The following is a 27,574-nucleotide window of genomic DNA, read 5'->3' on the forward strand; positions in this document are numbered from 1 at the left end:
TTCTACTCAGTACACAACCCAGAGAGGCCACTGGAGACAATCAGATCTCACAAAGACCATATATTAGAGATAATCCAAAGAGTGTGAGGCTCTGAGGAACTGTGCCTGGTGCTCTTCTGCCTGGCATATGACACAGGTGACCTTGCCCCATGCAAATTAGACTGGACCAAGCATGATGTGAGACCTATATGAGTAGAGGGCCCAAGCTAACACATGGAGGCTATGAAGGACAATAGTTTTCCTGACACTATCAGGATCCTTAGGAGTTTGGAAAGGCGAGTGGCCTGACTGTGGGCAAGGCAAGGAATGAAATGGTGTGCTCAGCCATGTTGCCTTGAATAACTCAGCAAGAGTCCTCTGCCTGGCTGTGCATCATACCTGCAGGTTCTTGGCTGTAGGGACATTTGCTCACTTTTTTTGTGTGTGTGTGTGTGTTGGGGGGGGGTCATGTGGCTTAAACTCTGGGCCTGGGTACTGTCCCTGAGCTCTTTGGCTCAAGGACACTGCCCTACCCGTTGAGTCACAGAGCCACTTCTGGTTTTCTAGTGATTAATTGGAGATAAGAGACTCATGGTCTTTAATGCCCAGGCTGGTTTTCAACCTTAATCCTTAGATCCCAGCTTCCTGAGTAGCTAGGATTACAGGTGTGAGCCACTGTGTCCAGCCATTTGCTCACTTTTTTTTTTTTTTTTAAAGGCAAGCCGAGCACTGGTGGCTCATGCCTGTGATCCTAGCTATTCAGAAGGCTGAGATCAGAGGATTGCAGCTCAAAACCAGCATGGGCAGGAAATTCCATGATCTTTTTGTTTCCAATTAACCATCAGAAAACTGGAAGTGGTGCTGTAGCTCAAAGTAGTAGAGTGCTAGAGTGTGCCCTAGAGGTGGAGTACTTGCCTAGCATGCATGAAGCCCTGTATTTGATTCCTAGGTACCACATACACAGAAAAAGCTGGAAGTGGCACTGTGACTTAAGTGGCAGAGTGCTAGCCTTGAGCAAAAGGTGTCCAAGGACAGTACCCAGGCCCTGAGTTCAAGCCCAGGACTGGCAAATAAATAAATAAGTAAATAAGAGTAAAAAAGCTCAGACGGGGTCGGGAGTTTGGCCTAGTGGTAGAGTGCTTGCCTAGCATGCATGAGGACCCGGGTTCGATTCCTTGGTACCATATACATAGAAAAAAAGCCAGAAGTGGTGCTGAGGCTCAAGTGGTAGAGCTCTAGCCTTGAGAAAACCCAAGGATAGTGCTCAGGCCCTGGACTCAAGCCCAGGACTGCCAAAAAAAAAAAAAAAAGCTCAGACAGCTCCATGACACACACACTCTCTCTCTCACGCACACGTACACGCAGGCGCACACACACACACAAATAAGCAAGTAAGCTACTAGGCCAATTCCAACAAGTGGAAGGTATTGAATGAGCAGCCCTTAGAAGACAGTTTGTAAAGTGCTGCACTTACTTGATGATGGCTGACACATTGGTGATCTTGTTAAAAAAATCAAACTCCCGCTGGTAGAAATCCTTGGCTGGGCCAGACAGGGAGCCTGTGATCTCTTCCACTAACTGCTCCAGGAGATCACCAATGTCCGCTGATGAGGAAACAAAGTTACTGAGCTCCTTCTTAGATACTGGATCTAAGTGATACCATCTTGTCCTCATTGCCACTTTGGCATCTTAATAGAAGATGTCACCCAGTTCCCAGAACTCTAAAAGTGATATAGGACTTCCTTTTTTTTTTTTTCTGGTGGGTCATGGGGCTTGAGCTCGGCCTGGGCACTATCCCTGAGCTCTTCAGCACAAGGCTACCACCCTACCACTGGGCCTGGGCATTGTTGCTGAACTCTTCAGAGAGAATTCCTGTTTTCTAGAGGTTAATTGGAGATAACAGTCTCAGGTCCTTTTGTGCCTGGGCTTGCTTTGAACCTCAGTCCTCAGATCTCAGCTTCCTGAGTAGCTAGGATTACAGGCGTGAGCCACTGCATCCAGTAGGGTTGCCTTTTTTTGGCCAGTTCTGGGGCTTGAATTCAGGGCCTGAGAACAGTCCTTGTGCTTTCCTCAAAGCTAATGCTTTATCACTTGAGCCACATTGCTTTTTTGTGTGTGTATGGGGGGGCGGTTATGGGGGATGAATTCTGGGCCTGGGCATTGTCCCTTAGATTTTCAGCTCAAGGCTACCACCTTACTCCTGAGCCACACCCCCACTTCCCATTTTCTACTGATTAATTGGAGATAAAAGTCTCTCAGTCTTTAGACCCCGGGCTAGCTTTGAATCTTGATCCTCAGCTCTCGGCCTCCTGAATAGCTAGGATTACAGGCCTACAGTGCCTTTTCTGATTATGTGGTACTGATGAATCACACCCAGGGCTTCATGCATGCTAGGTAAGCACTCTACCACTAAGCCACATCATCAGTTCTGACCTTTATTTTATAAATGATCACTGTTAGATATTATAAAAGTAGGACCAGGACTGGAGGCACAGTTCAGTAATAAAGTATTTGCCCTGGGTTTGGTTCCTGGTACTAATAACAACCCACAGATGTCTGCCTGGGGTATGGCTGTGAGAGAAACTAAGAAGTGGGGCTGGGAGTTTGGCCTAGTGGTAGAGTGCTTGCCTAGCATGCACAAAGACCCAGGTTTAATTCCTCAGTACCACATACATAGAAAAAAGCCAGAAGTGGTGCTGTGGCTCAAGTGGTAGAGTTCTAGCCTTGAGTAAGCCCAAGGACAGTGCTCAGGCCCTGAGCTCAAGCCCAGGACTGGCAAAAAAAAAAGAAAATGTCAGAAGTGGTGCTGTGGCTCTAGCCTTGAGAAAGCCTGAGGATAGTACTCAGGCTCGCAAGAGAGAGGAACTAAGAAGCTTGGCTGGTTTCCAATGCTTCATTGCCATTAACCTTTAACTGCCTTTAACTAGTTTGGTGTCCTATCAATAAAAAATACACACAGACACCTGGAAAACTAAAATATCTTTGCTTAAGTCTAGCATGCTACTACCTGAAACACAGTGCCACTTCTGGCTTTTTCCTGTTGAAGTGGTACTGAGGAATAGAACCCAGGGCTTCATGCCTGGTTAGCATGCACTCTACCACTAAGCTACCATTCCAGCCCTTCAGTGATAATTTCTAATTCTGGTTAATACTACTACCCACAAAAACCTAAGCTTTCTGGGGATCCCAATAGCTTTTAATAGTGTGAGGGGTCCAAAGGTTACATTAATAATTGGATCCCTACTTTAGGCATGGTGACTCATGCCTATAATCCTAGCTACTTAGGAGGCTGAATCTGAGAATCTTGGTTCAAAACTAGCCCTGGCACTAAAAAGTCCATGAGATTCTTTTTTTTTTTTTTTTTTTGCCAGTCCTGGGCTTGAGCTCAGGGCCTGAGCACTGTCCTTGGACTTTCTCAAGGCTAGAGCTCTACCACTTGAGCCTCAGCACCACTTCCGGCTTTTTTCTATGTATGTGGTACCAAGGAATTGAACCCGGGTCTTCGCGCATGCTAGGCAAGCACTTTAACCACTAGGCCAAACTCCTGGCCCCTCCATGAGATTCTTATCTTTAATTAATCACCAGAAAACCAGAAGCGGGGCTGCGGCTCAAGGGGTAGCCTTGAGCTGAAGAGCTCAGAACAGCACCCAGACCCAAAGTTCAAGTCCCACAAATGACAAAAAAATAATAATACAAAATAATTATCCCACTGAGCCAGCTGCCCTTCTTCTCCTAGTCAGAGGACAGCTGTGAGCAGGCAGTCAGCTCTGCAGTAGTCAGTTACCCAGGCAGGGGGTTTCACACAGCCTAGGGCTACAGGATGGCATCTGCAATGGGGGGTTGCACAGACCATTTGTGAAGGAGGATCCTGCTGCCTTGTGTGACTGAAGGACAGGAAGGGGGCAGCACCTCAACAGGCTTCAGAGACCCACAGAGGTCCTGGGCAGCCACTGAAAGTGCTGAAGATGGGGAAAGAGGCCTGAATAGAGAAGAAATTACTTACGGTCTTTTTGGTGTCCCTCTTCATCTAGGTAGATGTTAGTTTTCATGTTCCAGATAAACTGATGGGCAAGAAGTTGAGATTTAGATGCTGCCCACAGAATATATTCACGCACGTAGCCCATCTGCAAGAGAGCAAGGCGCTGTCAGCCCACGCTTGGAGTTCCCTCCTTACCAGAGTGTCTTCCTGTGCCAATATAAGAGCTAACTCTCAACGTTTGGCTCTAGGGCTCCAAATTGTGGGTGAGCTCTCCAAGGATGATAAGTCCAGACCAGCAACCAGGTCATATTCTAGTAGGCTGGTGGATGGGAAGCTGGAACCCAGGGAGATAATTCTGCAATACAGGCCTAGGCCAGCATTTGTCTCCTATTTCTTCTCCATAAACATAATTACACTTCTCAGGGCCAGGAGTTTGGCCTAGAGGTAGAGCGCTTGCCTAGCATGCATGAAGACCTGGGTTCGATTCCTCAGTACCACATATATAGAAAAAGTTGTAAGTGGTGATGTGGCTCAAGTGGTAGAGCTTGGAAAAAAAAGAGAGAAATTGTTATTTCTGCAGAACTACTTTCTGCAGGAGGCAATCATGATGCTTAATCTTCTTTTTTTTTTTTTTCTGCAGTCCTGGGGCTTGAACTCAGGGCCTGAGCACTGTCCTTGAGCACTTTTGCTCAAGCCTAGTGCTCTACCACTTGACCCACAGCACTACTTCAGGCTTTTTCTGTGTATGTGGTACTGAGGAATTGAACCTAGGAGTTCATATGCATGCTAGACAAGAACTCTACTACTAGGCCATGCTCCCAGCCCATGATTACTCTTCTAAAGATCTATGTTTTAGCCAGGTGCTGGTGGCTCATGCCTATAATCTTAGCTACTCAAGATGCTGAAATCTAAGAAGTGAACTTCAAATAACCAGCAAAAAGCTGGAAATGGAGGAAAGAATAAAATAGTATAGACATGAGAAAACAAGCTGAGCCCAGTATGACACAAACAAAACAAAACCCTTATCTTCTTATCCTGTTTTCTTATTCATCTGGTAACTTCAATTTTTTTTTTGCCAGTCCTGGACTTGAGCTCAGGGCCTGAGCACTGTCCTTGGACTTTCTCAAGGTTAGAGCTCTACCACTTGAGCCTCAGCACCACTTTCGGCTTTTTTCTATGTATGTGGTACCAAGGAATTAAACCCGGGTCTTTGTGGTTAAAGTGCTTGCCTAGCATGCACTAGGCCAAACTCCCGGCCTAACTTCAGTTTTTGATGAACATGTATGAGGTTGAAGGTAGGCTGGTCTGTCATCCTGTTTGTGGAACAGATGTTTTCAACTTGGTTGTAGTTTGCTTTTGAGACAAGGTCCCAATAATTTAACTTAGATGGGCCTCTAACTCAAGATTCTCTTGCTTCTACCTTACATGTATCTGGCATTATAGGTATAAACCATTTTGCCTGTTAGCACTGCTATTTTGAAACTATCAAATACTGTATAGTAGAACAAGGTAAAATAATTTGTTAATGCAGTTAGCAACTAATATTTTTAGTGTTAAAACAGTCAAACACAAAATGAATAATTAAAAAAAATTCTGTAATCCTAATTTGAATTGGAAATATCAGTAGAATCTTCTGATGCTTTTTTTTTGGGGGGGGTCATGGGGCTTGAACTTGGCCTAAGCACTGTCCCTGAGCTCTTCAGCTCAAGGCTACCGTCCTACCTTTGACCTATTTTCTAGAGGTTAATTGGAGATAAGAGTCTCAAGTTCTTTTGGGCGTGGGCTGGCTTTGAACCTTGATCCTCATATCTCAGCCTCCTGAGTAACTAGGATGATAGGCATGAGCCACCAGCACCTGCCCTGGTTTTCTGATGCATTTTTCTGGGATGAAAATGCCTAGAAAGAAGACAAACTTAAAGGCAGAGTGCAGACTTGCTAATTAGATTAGTGTAGTTCAATGCCATTTCCCACTAAAACAATCAGGAATTCTTTGGCTACTTGGTTGATTCCAAGTATAAGAATACACGGAAGGCCTAGCTACTCAGGAGACTGAGATCTGAGTATAGGAGTTCAAAGCCAGCCAATGGTTCTGTGGCTTAAGGGGTGGGGTGGTAGCCTTGAGGTGAAGAGCTTAGGAACAGCACCCATGCCCAGGGTGGTAGCCTTGAGCTGAAGAGCTCAAGCCCCATTACACACACACACACATACACACACACACACAAAATACATGGAATACAGGATAGCTCTGAGAAGAAAGATGGCTTCTGTGAGCACACTTACCTTGTCATACCTGAGGGCCTGCACAATCTGAGGGATGTAGAACAGAATGGCATCCTGCAGAAGAGGAAGAATCACTTGATTTCTGAGGTCTGAACAGCCAATGTAGGTGATACTTCATGACCCTGCCTCACAGTGACCAGCACTAGAGTCTCATAGTGGGTCTGAGAACCGTGGAAGGCCCAGAGGACAGCAAATGAAAGGACTAAGGCCTTGAAAACACATGATTGATGAACAAAAATACAAAAGCTGCTTTGCCTACCAGAGGAGAATCATGATTGGTGAACAAAAATACAAAGGCTATTTTGCTTTCCAGAGAAGCCATTCAGGAAAATGGCTGAAGGTTACAGCACACAGTGTATTGCCAGGGCTGCAGTGAGTCAGGCTCTAGAATAATCTACAGGCCACCTTTCCCCTTTTCCCCTGTCCTACATCACAACTATCATATAAGGCCCCTAAGCTCCCTGAAGTTTGCCGTCGGGGTAAGAGACACAGGCACACTGAGTTTACTCACTTCTAGAATGAAACATAAATATAACGCAAACACCTAATTAAAGCTTAAAATCCAAAACTGCATAACTACTTGAATCAAAATAGGCCACCATGTGCTCAAAGATGGACCCACACAGTTGAAGAAGCCTGTCTTTCATCTCACCATTTAAACATACTCAGCCCCTGGGACCGGGAGTTTGGTCTAGTGGTAGAGTGCTTGTCTAGCATGCACGAAGACCCGGGTTCGATTCCTCTGTACCATACATAGAAAAAAAAAGCCAGAAGTGGTGCTGAGGCAAGTGGTTGAGCTCTAACCTTGAGAAAGTCCAAGGTCAGTGCTCAGGCCCTGAGCTCAAGCCCACGACTGACCAAAAAAAAAAACATACTCAGCCCCACCTGAGGCTAGCTCTAGCTGCCCTGGGCTCACCGGAGGGAAGGACCGTAGAACTTTCACTCCATACTGCGCCGTGAGAGGGTGTGGAGGGTACATGCTGGAGAAGTAGGAGAGGCCTGTGGGTGGGTCCGTGGGTGCCCAGCATAGCACATGACTCAGTTCGGGTGCATCAGCATCAATGGTGTGCCAGGTAACGAGGAACTAGGGAGTGAGTAGGGAGATAGCATGGTTAGGCAGTCCTTCAGGGCCCCTCTAGATATATCCAGTCCATGGCTCATATCCAAAGATGACTACAAAACAGGATGATTCTTACAATACAAAAAAAGAAAAAAAAGCATCTGACAGATAATGTAAAACAGCATCATCATAAACTAGATTGAAGTATATTAAGTATTTTTCTACCAAATTGAAGTATATTAATATTTTTCCACTGTAAACATAACAAATGCTATGTAGTAAGAATTAGAAAAATTCCTGTCGTTGATGTTTACTAAATTATCCAGACGGTCTGGTGTGATGGTTATTCTCGACAACTTGACTGGTTGAGAAAGGCCCAGGTGAGTATGTTTATTGGAGGCATTTCTAGAAAGGACTGGATCACAGGCTGTGACCCAAGGAGGGAATTCATGCCTTGATGAAGATTTACAATATAAAGGCATTATTGGGAGGTGGTAAAAAGTAGAGCCTAGTTGGAGAAAGTGGGTCACTGGGGTCAGGAGTTTGGCTTAGCATGCATGAAGACCCGAGTTCGATTCCTTGGTACCACATACATGGAAAAAAGCCAGAAATGGTACTGTGGCTCAAGTGGTAGAGTTCTGGCATTGAGAAAGCCCAAGGACAGTGCTCAGGCCCTGAGTTCAACCCCCAGGACTGGCAAAAAAAAAAGGTAGGTCACTGGGTCACTGATAGGACATGTCCTTGAGGGCTATATATCATGTTCAGATTCCTTCCTATATTCCTTTTCTCTGCTTTTTGTCTGCCAGTAGGTGACCAGCCGTCTCCCTATTTGTATGCTCTGATAAGCATGATGATCTGCCCAAGTACATAGGGCTAATCAAGGCAACCTTCTGAAACCATGAGCCTGAATAAAACTTTCCTTCCTTAAATGTTTAACTTATTCAGGTATTTGTTATAGCAACAAGAAAGTAATGAATATATCTGTTTTTTAGTTTTCAGGCATTCAAGTTTGAGATGCAGGTCCTGGGTATGGGCTATAATACCTTGATAGCTTCAGGAACGTCACTAACAGCTCCCGGATCCAACCGAACCAGACGTGTTACTTCGTTCCCAATGGCTTCTGTGTTCTTGAACCTACAGTATACAGAGGGTGTGACTGGGGTGGCATCACCAGACAAAAATTTTCTCACTGCTAAGGAAAACGCTAAACCGGAGGGTTTTAGAGTCGAGAATTTGGTCTAATGGTAGAGTGCTTGCCTAGCATGCACAAAGACCCAGGTTCGATTCCTCTGTACCACATACACAGAAAAAGCCAGAAGTGGTGCTGTGGCACAAGTGATAGAGGACTAGCTTGAAGAAAGCCCAGGGACAGTGCTCAGGCTCTGAGTTCAAGCCCCAGGACTGGCAAAAAAGAAAAAGAAAAAAGAAAAAAAAGAAAGAGAAGGCTGGAGGGTTTTAGAGCAACGTAAGTGCTATCTAAAGATTTCAGGCCACTATCAAATTAGTTAAGTCTGAACACAAGTGTTTGAAAAATAATAGCATTATAATACTTGGGAGGAGACTCCAGGACATGTCTCAAGAAAGAAAAAAGAAGAGAAAAACATTAGAAAAATATTAATAATAGATCATCTGTGAGAAAATACCACTGTTTAAAGAACTTTTTCTTTAAAAAAAAAAGCTGGGCACAGCCGGGTGCGGTGGCTCATGCCTATAATCCTAACTACTCAGGAGGCTGAGATCAGAGGATCAAGGTTCAAAGCCAGCCCGGGCACAAAAGAACCTGAGACTCTTTTTTTTTTTTTTTGCCAGTCCTGGGCTTGAGCTCAGGGTTTGAGCACTGTCCTTGGACTTTCTCAAGGTTACCACTCTACCACTTGAGCCTCAGCACCACTTCCAGCTTTTTGCTATGTATGTGGGGTACCGAGGAATTGAGCCCAGGTCTTCGTGTATGCTAGGCAAGCACTCTACCACTAGGCCAAAACTCCCGGCCTCAAGAACCTGAGACTCTTTATCTCCAATTAACCTCTAGAAAACCATAGTGGGGCTTGGCTCAAGGACAGGGTAGTAGCCTTGAGCTGAAGAGCTCAGGGACAGCGCCCAGGCCAAGTTCAAGCTCCATGACCCACAAAAAAAAAAAAAAAAAGCTGGGCACCAGTGGCTCAAGTCTGTAATCCTAGCTACTCAGGAAGCTGAGATAGAAGGATCACAGTTCAAAGCCAGCTGGGGCACCAAAGTCTGTGAGACTCTTATCTCCAATTAACCACCAGAAAACCAGAACTGGTGCTGTGGCTCAAGTGGTAGAGCAATAGCCTTGAGCTGAAGAGCTCAGGGACAGCACCTAGGCTCAGAGTTCAAGCCCCATGACTGACAAAAAAACCCAAATCACCTCTTTTCTGGGTCCTTGCCTTCAGAAAGCCTACTTTTACTTAGGACCATAGCCCCTTGCTCTAGTCCTCTGCAACAGACAAGCTATGGGTTGCTGTCTCAGTCGAATCTCATGTGAGGGATATTGCCATAAACTAAGTAATTTGAATCAATTCAGGAAAATTAGTCTGTGATCTTTCTCTTGATGATCAGATTAGGATTAGAAAGAAGTAGTTGTAAGGAGGCAATTTTGGGTTTTAAGTAAAGAAGCATCTGCCCCTACATGCATCTACAAGAGCTAAGGACTGTCTGATGGGACAGCATCACAAGAAGCCACTGTTGTCACATTGTTCTGTCTCTGTGCGAGTCTTGACAGGAGAACTCACAGGACACTTGGAGATTAGCTGCAGCACTTTGTCTCCTTAGTGGCCTTGCACTGAAAGATGGCATCTGTCTACAAACCCAAACCCTCTCAAACCTTTCTTCCGTCTACTTCCAGATGCTCTTTTCATTCCTATCACTGGTCCTCAATTTCTGATGATGTTACCTTTGGGTTCAGGGACTGTGGCACCCCACCCAGAAGTGTGATAAGATCACAAGGGCACAGTGTCACTTCTGAATTGAGAATCTGGTGACTGTCTTGGTTAGAGGCCCAGTCTACCTAATGTGTTTCCACATGTCCTCAGAGGGGTCCCTATCAGGCTTCTTGGTACTTACAACTGAGCCAGAAGGGCTCTGCACTGGACCTCTGATGAAATGGGAAGACCCAGGTGCCTACCTGGCTGGAAGCTGCACAGCCAGGTAAGGAGAGATGCTCCAGGCGAGGTTCACGTTGTCCTTCCACTGCTTCTCACTCAGGCTGATGTACTTTGACCTCCAATTAGCTACGCTGTTTTCTCCTGCCTGGTCCAGCTCCAGCTCTGGGGCTGATAGTGGGTTGTACCAAGTGATGAGGCGCTCAATCTCAGTAGCCTGGTGAAATCAGACACAAATGCCAGTGCACCTTCTCCAGATGTTCATATGCCACCCCTGCCCTGGGATGCTGTGGTAGGTAGTGGCTGTGGCTGTAGGCCTTACCAACAAGGACAGCAACAGTGTCCTGCGCTTCATGTAGTACTTGTGCAGCTGGGAGCCCCGGTTAGTTTTCTTAGACATACCTAGAGAGAAAAGACAAGGCACCAAATATGGACCCTGGAAGCCAACTGCCTGTTCAATGTCTCAGATTCTAGAAGTAGCTCTCTTTTAGTGCTCTCTTCCTCCATCTGAGTGTTCACCAGACCACCAGGAGAGGGAATCAGACTTGACAGATATAGTGGCAAATCTCCACTCACCTGACTTCTTAGAGATGGTTGACATGCCACTGGACAAGGGGTAGGTATTGATCCAGCCTTGTGTGGCCTGTTGCCGAGAGCCCACAGTTATGTCCAGGTTGCTCCGAGTGTCCTGGTTATCTGTGGGCAAATATACCATTGTCTGTGGGAATGAGTTAGCTCAAGAAAAGACCTCACAGGGGCCAGGAGTTTGGCCTAGGGGCAAAGTGTTTGCCTAGCATGCACAAAGACTGGGGTTCGATTCCTCGGTACCACATACATAGAAAAAAAGCCAGAAGTGGTGCTATGGCTCAAGTAGAGTGCTAGCCTTGAGAAAACCCAAGGACAGTGCTCAAGCCCTGAGCTCAGGCTCAGGACTGGCCAAAAAAAAAAAAAAAAGAAAAGATGTCACAAAGAGAAACTTGAATTTACAAATAAGGTAACTGGTAGATCAGGAATACACTCCAGCACTAAAATGAATGGATGCAGACTTGGCAGAATGAACCCTTTCAAACAGTAGGCTTTCCAATTTTGTTGCTGTTGTTGTTGGCTGTAGAGCTTGAACTCAGGGCCTGAGTGCTGTCCCTGAGTCTCTTTGTGCTCAGGCTAGTGCTCTACCACTTGAGCCATAGTGCCATTTCTGTTTTTTTTTGTTGTTGTTGTTTGCCAGTCCTGGGCTTGGGTTCAGAGCATGAGCACTGTCCTTGGACTTTCTAAAGGCTAGAGCTCTACCACTTGAGCCACACCACCACCTCTGGCTTTTTTCTATGTATGTGGTACTGAGGAATTGAACCCGGGTATTTGTGCATGATAGATAAGAACTCTACCACTAGGCTAAACTCCCAGCCCCTATTTATGGTTTTTGATGAATTTGCCTGGGCAGGCTTCAAACCATGATCCTCAAATCTCAGTCTCCTGAGTAGCTAGGATTACAGGTGTCAACCACCAACACCCAGCTCCAATTTTTAAATTCTAACCATTCTAGATGGAAAGCTTCCTAAAAATGAGCATAGTCCTCCTAGTTTGTTTGTTTGTTTCTTCCTTCCTTCCTCTTCTTCTTCCTTTTTTTTTTTTTTTGTAGGTCCCAGGCTTGAGCTCAGGGCCTGGGCACCATCCTTGGGCCTTCCTTGAGGTTAGCACATTACCACTTGAGCCACAGTACCATTTCCTGCTTTTCTCTGTTTGTGGTACCAAAGAATCAAACCCGGGTCTTCGTGCATGCTGGGAAAGTACTCTACCACTAGGCCAAACTCCAGTCCCAAAAGTCTTTTCAACTGCCCTTTCCCTTCCTTGGAAATAGACTGTTTACCTGGGGGTTTGCCTAAAGACCTTCCTTCTCTCCACTGTGTAGTTTATAGTTAGCTATGCACTAGAGGGACAAGGACCAGGACTTTCTCTTGGAAATTTGCTGCTAGTAAAGACTCTAGTGCTCTGTTCCCTGAGCTCTTCAGCTGAAGGCTATCACCCTACCCCTGGGCATGGGTGCTGTCCCTGAGCTCTTCAGCTTAAGGCTACCACCCTACCCTTGAGCCATAGCCCCACTTTCCATTTTCTAGTAGTTAATTGGAGATAAAAGTCTCATGTTCTTTAGTGCCCAGGCTGGCTTTCAACTTTGAACTGTGACCCTCAGATCTCAGCCTCCTGACTAGCTAGGATTACAGGCATGAGCCACAATGCCAGACTTATGGAAAGCTCTTTTTTCCTATCTACCTTGGCCGGCTCCTAATACATCCTTTCTGACATGTCACTGCTTCCAGAAAATCATTTCGGATTACCTAACAAATCTGGTTGGGCCTAGTGTCAGTCAAGGGGTGTTTCCATGGTCCTTCTCTTGAAGAGAATTCATCTGTCTGTCTCTGACAGAGGACAGTGGACCATGCCATGTTTATCCAGGCATACTGGCCTTAGCCCATACAATGAGCATCTATGAACTCAGCTAGTACAAAGAGAAGTTCCAAGATGAGATGTCAACTCACAGACCTACTATGTTTGTCATTTGCCTCATCTTGGGCTAAAGGAAAAGCCAAGTAGGCACTAGGTCTCCAGGGATGTGCATATAGCATGGCCAAGGCAAGGACTCACCCAGGCCCTACCTGCTCTCCTGTCTGGCTCTTCCGGTTCTATTCACAGCATATTCCCATCCTGTCTGCCCCTCCAGGAGCAGTTGTACTCTCAGGGCAATGCTTACCTGGGGGAACAAGCTGGCTGGCAGTCAAATACTTCTTATCAGAGAACATGGCAGTCCAGAATTTAATCATTATGCTTATATCTTCACGCAGCCTCTTTTCTCCTTGAGTAGGGAACTTTGGGGGACAACTTCAAACAACCACAAGAGAATAAGAGAATGAATGAGTTGAGCATGTTCAGTTATGGACTAGAGACTAGTTAAATATATGGTGGTAAAAATGGACGTAAGTGAAGAGATTAGCTTCAGGGATGTCCCTAACAGCTCCAAGGTCCAACTGAACACTGATTTCCATGGCAAAGTGTGGTGTTTTTGAAAGTTCCCTCCTGCTTACTTCATCACCACTCTCTGCACTGTTTATAGCTTTTGACTGTTAATATGTTATGGTAGATCATGACAATTGAGCTACCTAGAAATAATGGCAAAGCTTATGCTTTATAGGCATGTGTATGTGTGTGTATGCACACATGTGCACACAATAACCATTTAAAATAATAGAATAAGTAAATGGTATACATTCAATCTCTCTATCTTTCTGTGCCATTACTGGAGCTTGAAATCTTGGTGTGGGCACTGTCCGAGTTTTTTGTTCAAGTCTAGTGCTCTACCACTTGAGCCACAGCTCCACCTTTTTTTTTTTTTTTTCCAAAGTAATTAATTGAAGATAAGAGTCTCATGGACTTTTCTGCCCTGGCTGGCTTGGAACTTCAGTCCTCCTATATCAGCCTCCTGAGTTGTTATATTACATGAGCCACCAGTGTCTATCTAGGCCTTATACTCTTGTACCCTTCAACAATGGCTGTTCATTTACTACTTGAGCCACATCTCCACGGATGTTTTACTGGTTAACTGGAGATAAATCTCTTGGATTTGTGTGCTCAAGCTGGCTTTGAGCCTCAACCTTCAGATCTCAGCCTCCCGAGTACCTAGTATTACGGATGTGAGTCACTGACGCCTAACTTCTCTATTTTGAAATAAAATATGCTGCCCAGCTTGGTTTCAGATGATCCTCCCACTGTAGCCTCAAAAATAGTTGCAACTACAAGTGAGTGTTTCGCTGCACTTCATCTCTTAAACCAAATGCACCAAGAGAAATTTACATGTATTTCACTGGGAAGAAGACTCGCAGTACATACATGTAACACAATGCAGACACAATGTATAGCTGGAGAGTATTTAAATCTAACAGTTCCAGGGCTGCTGAATAATGACGTTGTAAGCATGAACCAGGTGATCTATATTCTTCTGGGAGGTCACTCATAGGTCTGTGAGCGTCTGGGATGAGGGGGCACTGTGTGGGGTGGGGCTGATGCTGGGTACATGGCATATCACATTGGGGGCCAGGGAATACCTGAAGTAGTCAAAGGCAGTTGAGTAGATCTTCTCACGAAGCACATTGCGAATGGTTGCATTTGGAACCACATCAGCGTGCAAAAGAGACAGCCCCAGGGTCAGAAGTCTGAGAGAGAAACCCAGGGTTGAATCAGGGATGGAATCTGGACTAGGGCTGAGCCAACCTTATAGCTCTTGAGCTTAGGACATGCTTGTGGATGGTGGAGCCTGGATCCAAGCAGACTATACAGGTCATACATTTCTTTTACCTACAAGGACTCAGGAATTTTTTTGTGTGTGTACAGCTGGGGGCTTCCTTATGCTAGGCAAGTATTCTATGACTAAGCTATATCCACAGCCAAAGAAAGACAAAGACAAAGACAAAGACACACACACACACACGCACACACACCATCACCACCACCACCACCACCACCACCAACAACAACAAGGGGCCAGGAGTTTGGCCTAGTGGTAGAGTGCTTGCCTAGCATGCACAAAGACCCAGGTTCGATTCCTTGTTACCACATACATAGAAAAAAGCTGGAAGTGGTGCTGGATCAAGTGGTAGAGCTCAAGCCTTGAGAAAAGTCCAATGATAGTGCTCAGGCCCTGAGTTCAAGCCCCACAACTGGCAAAAAAGAAAAGGAAAGAAAAACAAAAACAACCCCCCCCAACAACAACAAAACAACAAACCCCCACAATTAATCCTCTTGGTGAGTGAGACATAGAAATCCACAGAATAAAAAGCAGAAGCTACTCAGGAGGCTGAGATCTGAGGATCAGGGTTCAAAGCTAGCCCAGGCACAAAAGGACCTGAGATTCTTATCTCCAATTAACCTCCAGAAAATGAGAAGTGGGGCTTGGCTCAAGAGTAGGGCAGTAGCTTTGAGCTAAAGAGCTCAGGGGCAATGCCCAGGCCCAGCAGTAGGCAGTAGTGCGGTAACCTTGAGCTGAAGAGCTCAGGGACAGCACAGCACCCAGGCCTAGTTCAAGTTCCACCACACACACACACACACACGCACGCACGCACGCACGCACGCACGCACGCACGCACAAAAGCAGCAGAAATTTTACAAATCTGTTTGCTATGATATGACTGTCCCAACAGGACATACTACAGTTACTAAGAATTCTGAAAGGCTGGCAATAAAATGGGCCCTGAGGAGAAGCAGCTTCTCTTGTGGCAGAAGCAGGGTAATGAGGGTCCAGGGGAAGTAGGTGTGGGAGCTAAGGCTCAGGGTGCTGAGGGCATCATCGATTCAGGCAGGGCATCATGGATCCAGGCTGGGCATAGGCATAGCACAGGAGGGGCAGGACACAACAAAGCCACCAATATCTATCTATACCAGCCACAGGCACTGCATTCACTACTAACCTTAGTCCTAGGGAGGGGAGGCACAGTAAGGCAGCTGGCTTGCTTCAAATGAGGAGTGGAGATGGAGAAGTAACAGTGTGGAAATGAAGAGAAGCCAGACCCATTACAGGGCAACTAAAAGGGCATCTGGCTACACAAGGGGACAGGAGGATGGCAAACTGTGGGTAAGGCAATTTTTCTGCATGTAATTTACAATGCACTGATCCTCTAGGTAAGGGCTGTTCACTGAACAGATGGCCAGTGTGGAGCACTTTCCAGTAATTCATTTTGGTTGCATTTTATAAAAGTACAGGTCAATGACAGATGGTGTATTAATATGGAAAGAACCAGCTCTTCCCAGCAGATGGCTTGAGAAATATAGCCCCAGTGGGCAGCCAGTGGGCTAGATAGGGACTTAAGTCTAGAGCTTAGGGGAGGGGCAGACAGAACACATGGTAGGAGCCAGGGTTTCCACTGTGCCTGGGTTGATACAGTCACTGGGTGCCAGCCATAAAACCTGCCCAGAAGATGGTAAAGGTAAGTGTCTAGGAGAAGGAGCAGGCTGAACAAGCTGTGTGCATGGTGGAAGGGTGCAGGGCTGGTATGGAGAGATCTTTGACCAGCTAGAAGCTCATAGCCTTAGTGCAATTAGGAAGGGTATCTTCATAAGCTCTTCCTTTGCACCACACTGTGTAATATTGTATAAAAGCCCTATGACAAATATAAAAGCACCTGACATGACACACACAGGCACACACAGACACAGACACACACAAAGCAGCAACAGAACTCAGGATGTCCTGAGGAGTCCTCACTTGAAGCGGGGTCCGATGGCTGCCACATGCCGGTTCATGCTCCCCTTGGCCCCTCCAATGTTCAAGGACATGGAGCGCTGCAGCAGACTGGAAAAGATCTCCACCTGGTCAGAGCTGCAATATTTGGCGATCTCAAACCGCTGCACCAGGAACTAGATGAGAAGAAAAACATGCTGTGGTGCTGGTATAGTAGGCTGGGGAGAGTCTTTGGGCCAACAGTTTGGTGGGTGGGGCTGGGTCACCCTCTTTTGCAGATCAGGCCCCCAGGCTGGCTAACCACACAGTCCAAGTGGAGTCTTGGTCCCTAAGGTTGAGGGGATTGAGAGGACAGAGCATAGCGGAGCTCAGGAAGCAGAGGGGACAGGTACATACATCAATCCAGATGTAGTGAGGAGTCACTTCAGGGGGACAGGGTCTAGGCTGACTTGCTTCTGATGCTGCAAGGGGATCTGCTTCCTTTGTCTCAGCAGAAAACAGTCCAAACTTCTGTTCCACTGTCATATGCCAGGCCCCTGCCATTTCCCGCATAAACTGTAAGCAAACAAATGTTAGCTCCTCTAAGGAAGCACAGAAAGAGGTTACTGTTTTGTTTCTAAATTACTGAATACAATTTAGAAACCAAGGAACGTATGGAAAAAAAGAAAAAAAGTAAAGACTGGCCAGGTTCCAGTGGTTCACACATATAATCCTAGCTAATCAGGAAGCTGAGGCCCGAGGATTGAACTTTTAAGCCAAACTGGGCTTTCATATTTCATATGCTTTCACAAGTTCATAAGACTCTTAACCACAAAAAAGCAGAAAGTAGAGCTGTGGTTCAAGTGGTAGAGCAGTAAATCTAAACAAAAAACCATGTAAGAGAGTAAGACCCTAAGGACCACCACACACACACACACACACACACACACACACACACACACACAGAGCAGTAAAGCTGACTTAATACCCTATAGGGAAGGGAAATCAAAGATAGTAGTGAGGAATTTGGCTAGAACCGAGGGACTGGCATTTACACAGGTAGGTGGCATCTGGACCTATCAAATTGGAGGTTCTGATTAGCTAAGCCTCATGGAGCTTGGGGGCAGTTGACTAGACGAATTCACTTAGACTGGGGTGTCAGAGTTGAGATAGATAATGGGATTGGTAAAAGTACCATGACAGACAAGAGAAGCACTGGGGCAAAGCCATGTTGAGATCCCTAGGAAACTCAGAGGAACAAAAGAGCTACAAACTTTACAATGAGCTTTTGAAAATATTGCCCTATAAATTTCATGTTTTCTTTAAATGAATTAATGAACTAATCTTGCCAGGAAGAATGTGAACTTAGAGCATTCTGTTGCTTGGCTTGCTTGTTTGGCTATAGCACTTTCCACTTGAGTCATTACTCCAGCCTAGCCTTTTCTGGTTATTTTTGCAGATAGTCTTGTGGACTTTTCTGCCCTGGCTGGTTTCAAATGGTGGTCCTCTGGATCTCAGTCTCCTGAGAAAGTAGTATTACAGGTATGAGATACACTGGTGGTCTGGCAGCATTGTACTTTTTTTTTTTTTTTTGGCCAGACCTGGGCTTGAGATTAGGGCCTGAGCACTATTCTTGGGCTTTCTCAAGGCTAGAGCTCTACTACTTGAGGCTCAGCACCACTTCTGGCTTTTTTCTATGTATGTGGTACCAAGGAGTCGAACCCGGGCCTTCACGCATGCTAGGCAAGCACTCTACCACTAGGCCAAATTCCCGGCCCAGCGTCATACTTTTTAACTTTCTATTCCCATGATGGCTGTGTGGTCAAGGCACAAATGATACAAAGTCTAACACACTATATAAAGAAGAACAAGGATTAATATAGGGTGAGGAGCTTGCCTGTGGTCTTCATGCTGATCACTGGCAGCCAGGATAGCTTCCTTCCACCTCTTATCCCACCCATCCTCAGGGCTAACCCTAAGGTGTCCTACCGGCACTTCCACTCCATTCTTGCCGGCCAGCAGCCACTCCCAGCAGGCTAGGGCAGTCTCCATGCCGTGCTCATTGAACATCCGGAGGGGACCCCAACACAGATGATGGAGGAGCTGAGGGTCACAATCTAGGACCAAACACATCCTTTAGAGGCCTCTGACCCTGCCTAGATCTGAATATGGCCTCCCTGGTCTGACAAAAGGTAAACTCTGATTGGGACCTTTTGTTTAACTTTTCACTCACGAAAGGCAATATGACACAAAGGTCTCTACTTGAGGAGCTCAGCAGCTAGCTAGTTGACGAGGTCCCTTGCCTTCTTCAATCTCTTGTATTACTGGTGTTTGAACTTGGGGCTTAAGCTTGCTAAGCAGGTACTCCACCACTTGAGCCATGTCCCTATGATTTTTTTTTCCCTTTGGCTATTTTTTTAGAATAGTTTTTTGTATTTTTTAGGGGCTAGCCTCATATTAGGATTCAGGCTATTTTCTTCCTACCTATAAACTCCTGTACAATTTGGATTACATGTATCCTCAGCAAGCGGTTCACAGGAGTCTTGATAACTTTTTTGCCCAGACTCCCCTTGAACCTCATTTTTCCTAATCTCTGCCTCAGGAGTAGGTGGGATTGTAGACATGAACCACTGTGCCAGGTCCTGTAGCTCTAGCTTTCCTCAGTTAAAACACGGGCTTGCTAAGCATCATGAAAGCAAACATTCACTTAGAAACAAACCTAAAGTTAATTATATGGAGCTTTTGTTCAGTACCTTTGCTGCTAATGAGCATTGCAGTCAGCTTGAACATGGCCTGTGTGTAGTGCTGGGGATTACTGTGGTCTAAAGCTGTAGACAGATCCTGGACCATCATTTTGTTCAGGTCAGACATCTGGCCTGTGGCACCTGAGAACCGAATCATTCCATATACCTGCAAAAGAGCACATTCACTAGTCAGCAGTCTTTTTTTTTTTTTTTTTTGTGGTCATGGGGCTTGAACTCTGGGCCTGGGTGCTGTCCCTGAGCTCTTCAGCTAAGGTCATCACCCTACCCCTGGGCCCAGGTATTGTCCTTGAGCTCTTCAGCTCCAGGCTACCACTCTACCTCTTGAGCCAAGCCCCACTTCCTGTTTTCCAGAGGTTAACTGGAGATAAGAGTCTCTCATTCTTTAGGTTCCTTAGTGCTTGGGCTGGCATTGAACAGTGATCCTCAGATCTCTGAGTAGCTAGGATTACAGGATTACAGGTATGAGCCACCCCACCTGGCAGTAGTCAGCAATCTTGTAGAGAAAGCAGACACACACTATGGAAGCCCCAGCACCCACCTCACCACACTCACAAATGGATAGTGTGTGCCTCACTGTCCCAAGTGCAGTTCATTTCAGTGAAGCTACCTTTGCAGTTCTAAAAAAAAAAAAAAAAACTTTCTCTTCTAGAATTGCATGCTGATGTTCCCACCACTAGGTGTTCCCCAAGGGTAGAAACCTGGTCTCTTTGTATCTAGCCCTGAGCCCAGGGTCTGACCCATGGCAGGACTGCATGAACCTGAACTAGAACTCAATCAACAAAATTAGTTCCACTATTTTAAAAGAATATGTGTTCAGAAAGTATTGCTTTTTTATTCATAAGACTTGAGTGTAAATGAGGTAAGACTCTTTCCGAAAACTAAACCTATACTCCAAAGACAGACTTCCAACTGCCACCAGAGTATTTAACATGACACACAACAGAACTCTCAGGACAATCTCCAGCATTTAGTCAATGGCTGCTGAGGCTCATGGCAGAGAGAAATAGCGGTTATTACAATAAGCAAGTAAATGTTCACAAGGAGATACTCCAGGGAAGACTAGGCCTGGTGAACTTTCAAGAGTTTCAAGGTGGTAGCCTTGAGCTGAAGAGCCCAGGAACAGCGCCCAGACCCAGAGTTCAAACCCCACGACTGACAAATAAAATAAAATAAAAATGTTAGTGGGCCATGAGTTTGGCCTAGTGGTAGAATGCTTGCCTAGCATGCAGGAAGACCCGGGTTCAATTCCTTGGCACCACATACATAGAAAAAAGCTGGAAGTGGTGCTGAGGCTCAAGTGGTAGAGCTCTAGCCTTGAGAAAGTCCAAGGACAGTGCTCAGGCCCTGAGCTCATGCCCAGAACTGGCAAAAAAAAAAAAATGCCAGAAGAACAGAATGCCTTAACATATCCTCTTGTGAGGATATTATGTAATTATCATAAATGATCTAGAATGCCAATGAGTGCCACAGACCCATATCCTTCAAGCTACCCACAATGAGTAAATTCTACATTGCTCAGATCCCTCATCCATATTCCATTGGGGAGAAAGCCAAAAAAAAAAATAATAAACAAGATGCTCTGCAGAACCTCCCCCAACAAGCACCTCGCCAGCGTAGCGGTTGCGCAAATTCAAGGACGCCATGAAATTGGAGTAATCTTTCTTCACACAGGCTGGACGTTCTGTTAGTTGAGTTGCCTACAGACAAATAACATCATTTTGTCAGAACACCATTGCAGTCTCTTGTTTACCTTAGTTAAACCACAGTGCAATTGATAAGTTCAGATCTAGGAGCTATTATCAGGAGATAGCCTGAGTAGGGAAGTCCATGAGACTTTCATCTCAATTAGCCACCAAAAAGCTGGAAGTGGAGCAGCGGCTCAAACAGTAGAGCACCAGCTTTGAGTGAGAAAAGTGCCCTAGTACTAGCACAAATAAAACAACACATAAAAGTCTTCAATGTTGATAAATTAATGAATAAATACCTTCTATGGTCTGATAGATGGGAATTAAGTGATACCCAACTCCAAACGAGCATTTCCTTATTATTTTGATTTAAGGACAGATACATTCAAGACTAAAACAACTAAATAAGCTTATCTCTTTTTTTTTTTCCAGTCCTGGGGCTTGAACTCAGGGCCTGAGCACTGTTCTTGGATACATTTTGCTCAAGGCTAGCACTCCACCACTTGAGCCACAGCGCCACTTTTTCTGTGTATGTGGTTCCAGGGAATCGAACCCATGGCTTTGTGCATGCTAGGTGAACGAGCTACCACTAGGCCATGCTCCTGTTGTCTCTCTCTCTTTTTTTGCCAGTCCTGAGGCTTCAACTCAGGGCCTGAGCACTGTCCTTGCACTTTCTCAAGGCTAGAACTCTACCACTTCAGCCACAGCACTGCTTCCGGCTCTTTTCTATGTATGCGGTACTGAGGAATCGAACCTGGGTCTTTGTGCATGCGAGGCAAGCACTCTATCATTAGGCCAAACTACTTGCTTTACTTTATTTTTAAAGTCAGACATGGTATAACTTTCTTCTAGAAAGTATTACTTTCTTACTGATAAGATCTAGCTAAAAAGGAGATATGAGCCAGGTGTTGTGGCTCACGTTTGTTATCCTAGCTACTCAGGAGGCTGAGATCCAATGATTGGTTCAAAACCAGCCAGGGGACTAAAGTCTTCGAGACTCTTCCATTTACCACCAGAAAACTGGAAGTGTCACTGTGGCTCAAGAGATAGGGCAGAAGCCTTGAGCAGAAGAGCTCAGGGAAAATGCAAAGGCCTGGGGTTCAAGTCCCATGACTGACCAAAAAAAAAAAAAAAAAAGGAGTTATGATTCCTTCCTTCCCAAAATAGGTTTTGAATATAAGGACTGATATGTTCAATGATTTCTTGTTCTAAAGGCAGCTTGTACTGTAAAAGTTTGGAAATGTGATTCAAGGTGGTTGAAGGTAAGGGTAGAAGCTAAAAAGGCCTCTAAAATATCCAACAGAATAAATATACTTTCTTTCTTTTTCTTTTTCCCAGTCCTGGGGCTTGAACTGAGGGTCTGAGCATTGTCATTGAGCTTTCTCAAGGCTAGTGCTCTACCCCTTGAGCCATAGCACCACTTCTGACTTTTTCTGGGTAGGTGGTACTAAGGAAATGAATCTAGGCCTTTGTGTATGCTAGGCACGCACTCTACCACTAGTACACATTCTTAGCCCTAAATATGCTTTCTAAACGTATGTCAGCAGAAGAGAGAAAATTTTTTCCTGGAGAACAAAGGCAACTCACAAAATGAGAGAAAATCTTTCCAACCCCTTGCCTGCCATACATGTACGTATGCACACATGTAGTTTCTGTGTCTTCCAGATCCACCTCCCTCACTGCTGACAGCATACATTTAAAAGACAGCTTTTTCTCATTTTCCTTTTTAGCATCATCTACCAGAAATCCATACAAGCCATCTATTTAATTTTTTATTACCATAAGATTTGAACTCAGGAGTAGGCCTTGTGTTTGAGAGAATAACTTTCTACTTCATACCACTTGAGTTATATCTTCAGCCCAGTTTTTGCTGGTTGGCTTTGTTTTGTTTTTTCAGTCATGGGGCTTGAACTCAGGGTCTGGGCAGTGTCCCTGAGTTTGTTGTGGTTTTTTTTGTTTGTTTTGTTTGTTTGTTGTTAAGGGCTAGCACTCTGCCACTGTGAGCCATAACCCTATTTCTAGTTTCTCTGATGGTTAAACTGGAGATAAAGAGTCTAACAGGCTTCCCGCCTGTGCTGGCTCTGAACCATGATTGTCAAATCTCAGCTTCCTGAGCAGCTAGGATTATAAGTGTGAGCCACCAGTACCAGGCTTGATGGCTGTTTTTGAGATAGGGTCTCATAAACTTTTCTGCCCAGACTGGTCTTGATTGCGGCTTCTCTGTTTTCCAACTAGTAGGGGCTACATGCATAAACCAGTGGTGCCTGGTTCTCATTTACTTTAATTTAATTAAAATAATTAATCTTGGGCCAGTTTCAGGGTTTGAACTCATTGCTTCACATGTGTAGGATATGGCTGCCAAGTAGTCTTTTATGAAAAGCTACACAGAAGCTCCAGTCTTCTTTCCACCACAATGTTGTTCTCATAGAAGGTTCTCACATACCCCAAGAGTTGTGTTCTGCTTGTTGTAGCCAGCAAAGTGAAGGATGCTCTCAGTGGCCATGGCCAGTCCTGTGTGCTGAGACAGTCCTGATACCCAGTTCTGATGTTTGTTCAGATATTCCTGAAATTAGAAGCCAAGATTCTATTGTATTTTGAGGGAAAACTATTGCATTGTACTTATTCTATCATATTTAAAGGGAGAAGTAATACTTTTTAAGTCTGGAGTAGCAGAGAAACACTATGTTTTAATTCTGGGTTTGCTCCTCACTTGCTAGCTGTAGTGCTTTTCAGTACAGTCAAGCCTTTTTCTTTCTTCTTTTTTTTTTTTTTTCTTTTGGTGGTCATGGGACTTGAACTCTGGGCCTGGGCTTTCACCCTGAGCTCTTCAGCTCAAAGTTAGTGCTCTACCACTTGAGCCATAACACCACTTCCGGTTTTCTGGTGGTTAGAGATAAGAGTCTCACCGTCTTTAGTGCCCAGGCTGGCTTTGAACTGCTATCCTCAGATCTCAGCCTCCTGAGTAGCTAGGATTATAGGTGTAAGACACCGGCACCTGGGTTTTTTTGTTTTCCTTAGACAAAACTGTACTAGAACACAAGTTCCCCACTTTGCCTCTGCCTACACCAAGTCCTGGCACTCACGTACAGATATACACAATGTTCTCAGACCTGGAAGGCTGCTGCAGTCTCCTGGCAGCTTTTTCTCCCATCACATCATCCCTGTCTATCTTGTAAGCAGCTTGAAGTCCTTTCTTTTTTTTTTTTTTTTTTTTTTGCCAGTCCTGGGCTTGAGCTCAGGGCCTGAGCACTGTCCTTGGACTTTCTCAAGGTTAGAGCTCTACCACTTGAGCCTCAGCACCACTTCCGGCTTTTTTCTATGTATGTGGTACCGAGGAATTGAACCCGGGTCTTCATGCATGCTAGGCAAGCACTTTAACCACTAGCCCAAACTCCTGGCCCTTGAAGTCCTTTCTTATCTTACCTTGTATGAGTGAGTGATCAGCTTGAGCCCACTCATCTTTTTTTTTTTTTTTTTTCAGTTCTGGGGCTTGAACTCAGGGCCTGAGCACTGTCCTTGGGTTTTCTCAAGGCTAGAGCTCTATCACTTGAGTCACAGCACCATTTCCAGCTTTTTCTATATGTATGTGGTACTGAGGAATTGAACCAGGGTCTCCTTGCATGCTTGGCAAGCACTTCAACCACTAGGCCAAACTCCCGGCCATGGGCCCACTCATCTTAAGAGCCACCTATCTTTCTCTTGCCCTAGCCAACCCCCACCCTCACTTTTAATGGGAACAGTCTGTGGACATGTGTCAATTCTCAGGCTTATTCATATGAGTGCTGTTTGTATTTTGGGTTCTTTGCCTACGTAAAAGCTCTTTGGACTGCCAGAGGAGCTTTTGAAAATTTAGGGAAAGTACCTGTAGGTGGGACTTGGTAACTGTGGGAGCCCACTTCATGGCTTCCTGCAGGATCATCCCACAGCGTGCAGCGAAGTCCTTCACGATGCTCTGGAAGTGGAAGAGACCTCTTATCAACAACCTGACGTCAGCCCATCTGAGCCGTTATTGTTTGTCACAGGATGAACTCTGTCTTCCCACAAAACCTAAGCTGAAGCCCTAATGCTCAGAATGAAATTGAAAACTTAAGAGACAAGGGTTTTCAAGAGGTGATTAAATGAAAAGGCTATTGGTGTATCCCTAACCCAGTATGGTTGGTATCCTTATGAGAAGAGGGATGTGGATATAAAGCTATAGTAAGAATGTATGCATAGGAGAAGGCCACATGAAGACATAGTGCCGGTATTTGCATATCAAAGAGAGTGGCCTCAGCATGGCCGCAAAGAGTAGATTCATCTGAAAAATCACCCTTTGCTCAATGTGGATTTGAGGGGCTATAAACTGTCTGGTAGCTGGAACCCTCCTTGGCAGCTAAAGCAGAAATACAGCTGAAAGTCATGGTGGCTAAGCTGAGCTCCTAGGCCTGTAGAGGATGAGTCACCTGCCCTCTGGTGAGGTCAAGCCACTCATACCTCTAACTAGTGGGGACTGAGGGACCTAATGTACACTGAACACTTGTCTAACATACTCAGAGAATGAGGGGACTAGGCAGGATCTACCTCTCGGGCTTCACAGGTATCAGGAACTGTGATCCGATAGGGGGCATCGGGGATGTCATAGTAAGGCTGGTCCTTGTGAATATCCTGCAAGCATAGAGAATATTCCTTTTCCAATCCATCATTGCCAAGTTTTTGACAGTCAATCACACCTCTGCCACCCCCTCCCGTGTATGTCATTTATGGGCTTTCAAATTTGCTGCCACTTCCTGGGGATACCAGGGTGGGATCTGTGTACACACCCTCCCAAATTCACCATTTGTAGCACAAATTAGGCTCAGGTATATCAATGGAAGAGTATACCACAAAATACAGAGGGGATAGCAGGTATGTTAGCCAGACCTAGGTCACTAGGGGATACTCACAGCACTCAGCGACAGTGACAAGGTCTGCAGGATGTCCAACATGGTCTTCAGCACAGTTCCACTCCAGAGCAAATGAGGAAATCTGCACCAGAAATAGACTCTCAGGATCCAGTTGATCCTTGAAGGATCAATACTTCCTTCATAGAGGGGGCCACTTCTGCAGGCTCCCTCACCCCACACCAGTATGAGTACAAAGAGGCCGGGTACTCATCCTCCTTCGGATCTTCAGCAGTGTTCCCAGACCCAGCCAGTTCCCCACTCCCCATGTCTCACAAATGACCTGAGAAGGCCTGAGGTGGCCTGCTCAACTCTACACTGGGTGGTCTATAACTCCTCCCTACCCTAAGCAAATCTCCTAGTCTTACTATTTGTGCTTAGATGGTAAATAATAGTATCTGTATGACACTGACAGAAGCTGCCTGACCCACTGCTGAAGAGGCTTGGATCAGACACATGCCACATGTGTGCTAAACTTTTTAAGTGCCCCTGGTTGGCTCTTAACCCATTCTCAGATTATTCACCTTTTCTGCACCAGGCATGCAGCATTTATAGTAGGCTTATGAACTCCTAAATACATTTGGGAAACTGCAGGCAGGCTCAGTGTGGTGCTTGCTATCTTCAGTTTTGACACCTCAAGGAGGCTGGCGCAGCTCACCATTGAGGGTTTTATTAGTATAGGAATGGGTCTGTTTTGGGGCCGTGCGTTTGGCCTAGTGGTAGAGTGCTTGGGTAGCACTCGGTACCACATACATAGAAAAAAGCCAAAATGGTGCTGTGACTCAAGCAGTAGAGCTCTAGCCTCTAGAAAGTCCAAGAACAGTGCCCAGGCCCTGAGTTCAAGTCCAGGGACTGTCAAAAAAAAAAGTAATGGGTCTGTTTTGGCTCCCAGCACAAATAACGGTGAGAGGTCAGTGCCAGCTTTTGTTCCTAAAAAACTCAAAGGACATTAATTTAACTTGCGTATCTCTGGCTGGGTACTTGGGTTGGAGACAGCAGGTTGTGTCTTGTCAGGGTGCTGTAAGTAAGGTCAATAACTCAGAATGAACAGAAGTTCCAGACTAAATTTCAGACTGCAGCAAACTCCCTGATATCCTGAACAGAGTTTTTAATTCTGTTAAGTTGTTTGGACTGCTTTTCAGGATTAAATTTTCCTTGCATTCCAAACCACAAACATCTATACATATACACACGTTAGCAGGCGATGGCACTTACTTATCTACCAGGCCAGACAGGTACTTGTCAGCTACTCTCCTTATCCTTTTGTGAATGTGATTGAAATTCACCAGTAGAAACTGGGCATGCCTCTCCAGTTCCTCTTCATTCTCCTTGGTCTTAGCCTAGAATCATAAGAGAAGTACAATGGCGCCCCCGTGTGTCTCTAGCATGCACATGCTCATGCTTTGACAAGGCTTACTTTATCCGCCATCATGTTCAGGAAAGCATCAAATACTTTGTCAGCAACAGCAATCACACACTGCATCATCCCTGAAACAAGAAAGAAGTTGCCATAGGTAAGGCTCAGCCACAGACAGGACAGTGATCCTATTGTTTGCAAACTTTTTTTCTGAAATGATCTGAAACTTGCC

At 45.4% G+C, this 27,574-nt stretch overlaps 1 protein-coding gene across 2 annotated transcripts in view; it reads right to left on the reverse strand.

The window, feature by feature from the left end:
- The window catches only part of Pi4ka (phosphatidylinositol 4-kinase alpha), a 117,549-nt gene that overhangs the window by 8,317 nt on the left and 81,658 nt on the right, over positions 1–27,574 (reverse strand). For both annotated transcript variants that reach the window (XM_090320563.1, XM_090320562.1), the window contains exons 24-44: positions 27,403–27,473; positions 27,201–27,325; positions 25,989–26,070; positions 25,627–25,710; positions 24,929–25,018; positions 23,510–23,629; positions 20,986–21,078; positions 19,370–19,526; positions 18,606–18,733; positions 17,034–17,192; positions 16,662–16,813; positions 14,509–14,616; positions 13,161–13,288; positions 10,994–11,113; positions 10,740–10,819; positions 10,441–10,634; positions 8,342–8,432; positions 7,155–7,322; positions 6,239–6,292; positions 3,983–4,103; positions 1,454–1,583 (exon numbers count right to left, since the gene is read on the reverse strand). In XM_090320563.1, the coding sequence (XP_090176689.1) occupies positions 1,454–1,583; positions 3,983–4,103; positions 6,239–6,292; positions 7,155–7,322; positions 8,342–8,432; positions 10,441–10,634; positions 10,740–10,819; positions 10,994–11,113; positions 13,161–13,288; positions 14,509–14,616; positions 16,662–16,813; positions 17,034–17,192; positions 18,606–18,733; positions 19,370–19,526; positions 20,986–21,078; positions 23,510–23,629; positions 24,929–25,018; positions 25,627–25,710; positions 25,989–26,070; positions 27,201–27,325; positions 27,403–27,473 (2,455 nt within the window). The remainder of the gene's footprint in view (positions 1–1,453; positions 1,584–3,982; positions 4,104–6,238; positions 6,293–7,154; positions 7,323–8,341; positions 8,433–10,440; positions 10,635–10,739; positions 10,820–10,993; positions 11,114–13,160; positions 13,289–14,508; positions 14,617–16,661; positions 16,814–17,033; positions 17,193–18,605; positions 18,734–19,369; positions 19,527–20,985; positions 21,079–23,509; positions 23,630–24,928; positions 25,019–25,626; positions 25,711–25,988; positions 26,071–27,200; positions 27,326–27,402; positions 27,474–27,574) is intronic.

Source organism: Megascapheus bottae, chromosome 28, assembly GCF_031878675.1.
Source record: "Megascapheus bottae isolate mThoBot1 chromosome 28, mThoBot2.hap1, whole genome shotgun sequence".
NCBI classification, from domain to species: Eukaryota; Metazoa; Chordata; class Mammalia; order Rodentia; family Geomyidae; genus Megascapheus; species Megascapheus bottae.